Source organism: Poecilia formosa, unplaced genomic scaffold (assembly GCF_000485575.1).
Source record: "Poecilia formosa unplaced genomic scaffold, Poecilia_formosa-5.1.2 Scaffold633, whole genome shotgun sequence".
In the NCBI taxonomy this organism is placed as follows: domain Eukaryota; kingdom Metazoa; phylum Chordata; class Actinopteri; order Cyprinodontiformes; family Poeciliidae; genus Poecilia; species Poecilia formosa.
This window is the reverse complement of record NW_006800572.1, coordinates 62,062-66,846: the sequence shown is the minus strand read 5'-3', so window position 1 is coordinate 66,846 and position 4,785 is coordinate 62,062. Positions and strand designations below refer to the sequence as shown.

At 36.7% G+C, this 4,785-nt stretch overlaps 1 protein-coding gene across 5 annotated transcripts in view; it reads left to right on the top strand.

Annotated features, from left to right (window-relative positions):
- ipo8 (importin 8) overlaps positions 1-4,785 on the top strand; it is a 69,527-nt gene that overhangs the window by 51,902 nt on the left and 12,840 nt on the right. For 4 of the 5 annotated variants that reach the window (XM_016665912.1, XM_007541795.2, XM_016665909.1 and 1 more), the window contains 4 exons: positions 3,517-3,633; positions 3,737-3,826; positions 3,955-4,120; positions 4,210-4,370. In XM_016665912.1, coding sequence (XP_016521398.1) covers positions 3,517-3,633; positions 3,737-3,826; positions 3,955-4,120; positions 4,210-4,370 — 534 coding nt within the window. The remainder of the gene's footprint in view (positions 1-3,516; positions 3,634-3,736; positions 3,827-3,954; positions 4,121-4,209; positions 4,371-4,785) is intronic. The other variant, XM_016665910.1, reaches the window with a different exon arrangement.

The following is a 4,785-nucleotide window of genomic DNA, read 5'->3' as shown; positions in this document are numbered from 1 at the left end:
AGATGGGAGGGTGGGAGATCGAATTCAGAAGCCAAATAAGTGAAAGAACAAAAAGATCATTCCCTATAAAAATCCTTGTAACATTTTAGTCCCTTATTCTGCCAGAAGGAGAAGGTTGGGTCAGTAATAGCAGGTGTAAACACTGGGTTTTTTAGAAGTGGGGTTAGGACTATGGGGCTTGTAAATTTAAACTGTTTCCTAAACTGAAACCATATTCACAAAGTATCTACATCTGTGGGGTTGTCGGTTTGGCCAGAGGGATTCACAGAGGTTGGACCTGTCAGTAAAGCCAAAAGTGAGGCTGAGGGACATGAATGTGCTTCTAGTTGACACCAAGGTAAATCAACTGAATTAGACCAGAAAACAATTTTAATTAAGTTAATACTGAAAGTTGGATAAGCAGAGGCCACCATAGAACTTACAGTTCTGAAGTATTTTTTGTCTTACTGTAGGAGTTTTGCCATTCCATAAAAAATTAGATATAGCTGAATCTAATGATTTAAAAAAAATGTCTTGGTAAAAATACATATGAAGAGAAATAGAAATTTTGGCAAGATGTTCATCTTAACAGTTCTTATTCTCCCAATCAAAGAGAGTGGGAGGGACCCCCATTTTTGAAAGTCTTTTTTAATGTCCACAAATAGTGGAAGACATTTTTTAGAGTACAAAGACTTAGACCATCTAGTTATGTTGACCTCAAGATACCGAAAACCCAAAGGACACAGCTTAAAAGGAAAGTCAGATTGGGAGAGCTGCAGAGCCAATTGGTTAACCGGATAACATGATAACATTCGCTCTTGGCGACATTAACTTTATACCAGTGGTGGTTTTGACACCTTTATTGAGACATATGAGTCGAATATTTTACAGTGTCTGATAAATATGTTCTCTGCTATTGGTTTGCAATTCCCCGCTTTTTCTTTTGACGCCATAATAGCTTAATGCAAGAGAAAGCAGAGATCCATTATGTAGAAAATTTGATATCACCCTTAACTGTCCAATCTATCAATATAAGAGGGGGTGCATTTTAATTTAAGCCTGCCAATATCTGCATCCCCTGTCTATTGTCCTATTGATATGAAACTTATACCAGTAGCTCATAGAACAAGTGTGATTATGTAGAAAAGGTGAAATCCCTCTTAGCTCTATGTTTCTCCGAGTTAGCAGAGGGATGCATTTTTTGGCAAAGCAAACTAAAGCGTTCCAATATTTGCATACCCTGTCTGTTTTCTCCAAATATTATCCTATTGATATGAAACTTATACCAGCAGTTCACAGAATATGTGTGATTATGTAGAAAAAGTTATTCAACTCTTAGCTTTTTATTTCTTCAAGTTGGGAGGGGGGCCCATTTTTTGGCACAGCTAATTATTAGTTTGCCGATATATGCATGCCCTGTCTATTTCCTCCAAATATTATCCTATTGATATGAAACTCATACCAGTAGCTCAGAGAATAGGTGTGATTAGGCAGACAAACTTACATCTTTCTTAACCCTCTATTTGTCTGAGTTAGCAGGAGACCTATATTTGGCACAGCAAATGCCAAATACACAATATTGCCTGCCGATATTTGGATGCCCTGTTTTTCAGCTCAAAAGGTGTCATATAGATATGAATGTCACACTGGTAGCTCAGAATATATGTGTCATTATCTAGAAAATTTCATATAACACATTCTGGAAAGGGAGATTTGGAGACCCCCGATGACCTTCAGGGCATGTAATTCTCAGCAGGCATGCATTTCTCGGCATAACACCATTTATTTGCCATGATGTGAGCTCAAACTACAACGCTATCAGGTTTATTTGAATCACCAAAGGATTGTGTTAAAATAATAATGGATAAGTGGCTTAAAACCAGATCACTCAAAAGAAAAGCTGTAGATACCGGTGGAAGGAAAACAACTCCAGGACTACTTCTATGATCAGAGGAAGCTAAATCATAACTGCTGAGTGTTGATTGTGTTGTTTACCAGCAATTAGATTCCTTTGAACGGCGCTATGCGGTGAGCGATAGATATGGCTCGTCTCAGTTACTGATAACTGTTCTTTGTTTTTTTATGACTTTGCTTGCTCATGATGCTCTGATTACACGTCAACAGCTATTGTTATTTTTTATTTAATAGATAACTACAATTGATAGAAATGGGTTTACTATTTTATATTTAACAGTGCAGAAAATGATTTTTTTGTTTCTGTTAAAGCAACTCAAATCTATTTTTCTTTAATTATGGTTCTTAATCACAAATAGCCCTATATGTTACTAATGCACACAACACTTGATAGTAAAGAACAACTTCTTTTTTTATTGCCATGTGTTTATCATTAGAAAACTTAGACCCCACACTTTCAGAATCTGTGACTTATATCAAAAGTGCCCAAATAGTGTTCATGTCTTTGTCGTGGCCAGTCATATTTACCAAACAGCACCACTCTTCTCATTAGGATGAACAAAGAAAACTATAATACATGAGTTAAGAGACTAATATTTTAATTTCAGGTTGGATCACATATTAAGATGTGTTATCGCGTGGCAATTTCAGGTTAGATGGTTTGCGAGTGTTTGTTAAATGGGTTAAGTGGTCCTCAGCCTGAAAAGGTTTGAGAAACACTGATGTGATGTAAGGGGAATACCTTGCATTTAATTACAGTTGAACTATGAAATAACCCTGAGAAACTAATCAAAAGAGACATTTAAGTCAGAAATATGGTGGCCTTCCAACTTCTATTGTTGTCTCAAATTAGTGATAATCAAACTTCCCATACATCATCTTCAGAAAACTTTACTCAGAAGCTGTATCCAAAGCAGCACCAGTACAGCTCCAGGCTCCATATCTTCCTCAACATGCGTTCTTTTTGACCCTACTCTTCATTCTTACTACTTTCTCTTGTAGTTTGGTTTTTCTACACTTCCAGCCTGAAGTGACTGTTTCTTTCTGTTTAGGTTCAGGTTTATTTGAATCACAGATGCTCAGTTGTTGAGGCAGAAAGACAAAAACTAAGATATATTAAGGAATTCTGCTTACCTGACATTTGAAATTAACAAATTCAAATGTCCATAAGGTTCTAGAGCTTGACTAATCAAAGGGCTTGAAAGACAGCAGTCGGTGATCATCTCTTTTCAAATCATCATATTAATGTTGAATAAAAGTGGCTCAAGAATGTTGCCTTCAGGAACCCCAAGTCTAATCTGCAAAAATTTAGCACGTATAACAGAAAACAAACTTCCAGGGATATTTTGTAGACGGAAGTCCTTCATTTGTTTATCTGAGAAAATCCTAAATAAATTTAAACTTGTCCATCTAACTCTCTTTTTTAAGTCATGTAGGTTGTATTCTACCTTAAAAAAAGAGCAGTTTAACTCAATCATGAAAAGTACAAAATTAAACTACATTTATTTTTCATAATGAATGGATACAGACTTTTGGCCTAATCTGTAAATAAAGATGTTCAGAAAGGTTTGACTTCGCATGTTTTCAAAACATAACTTGAAGTTGATGGTTTCTGCTCGTCAGATTCTCCCTCAGATGATGGCGTTCTGCCACAAAATCCTGGCAGACCCCTCTACTGACCCCCGGAGTAAGGATGGAGCACTGCACTGCATTGGAGCTCTTGCTGAGCTCTTACTAAAGGTATATGGGAGTCCAGTTCTGTCACTCATTTGAAAACATGACTGAGTAAATCCTAATACACATATTTGATGTAATGTATTGTGTGTTAAATCTCATTTCAAAGAAGAGAATATACAGGGAGCAGATGGAGTCAATGCTACAAAACTATGTGTTTCCACTGCTCAATTCTCCAATGGGTTACCTTCGAGCCAGGGTGAGTAACAGTCCCAACTATTCATCCATTTTTTTTTTTTTTTATTTTTTTGAAAAGCTTATCTTAGTCTTTCAAAAATCCTGTGAGTGGACTATACAAACCTGGACTTTTCTGCCGTGATCTACCAGTCATGTTGGGTGCTGCATTGCTTCAGTCCGCTGTGTTTCCATAACGAGCTGGTACTTAGGAACGCAGTGGAGCTGGTCAGACAAAACCTGATAGACGACAAAGAGATGCCTGTTAAGGTGGAAGCAGCCATTGCTTTGCAGACACTTGTGAGCAACCAGGAGCAAGGTGCATTAACTAACATTTTGAATGTTATAAGTTTTATGATTAAAGGAAAAAGCATAATCTTTACACTGCAACCTCTGCTCTTTGTGTAGCCAAAATGTACATCAGGCCATGCATTCGCCAGGTGATGCAAGAGCTTCTACATGTGGTCAGAGAAACGGAGAATGATGACCTTACCAACGTCATTCAGAAGATGATTTGTGAATACAACCAGGAAATGGCTGCTATAGCAGTGGACATGACACAAAACTTGGTAGGAACAAGCTATATAAGTGTGTTAGACATTGTCTACCTCTACCAAACTCTTACTACACTGCAAGTATTGTTTGAAGTGCATCTGACCTCTAGTTGGTGGAGAAGCACCATTCAGTTTGAGTCAAATAATTTTTTTTATTAATTCATTAAATAAAGCAAAACTAAGAACTCTCAAATTATGGTGTATAAATGTATGAAACAGTATTTGATGCACTTTTTTTAGTTCAATCATAAAAAGAGTCAATTATAAAACATAAATGGGGAGAATGTAATTCCTTTATATTCTTATGGCTTCATAATGACTACCTCTTTCAAAAAAACTGCAGCAGGTTTTTCTGTATTTATGAAAGAAGTAATATTGACCTTTTTTACCTAATCATGTTGAGGCGCCATGACCCATGTCTGAAGTGAGG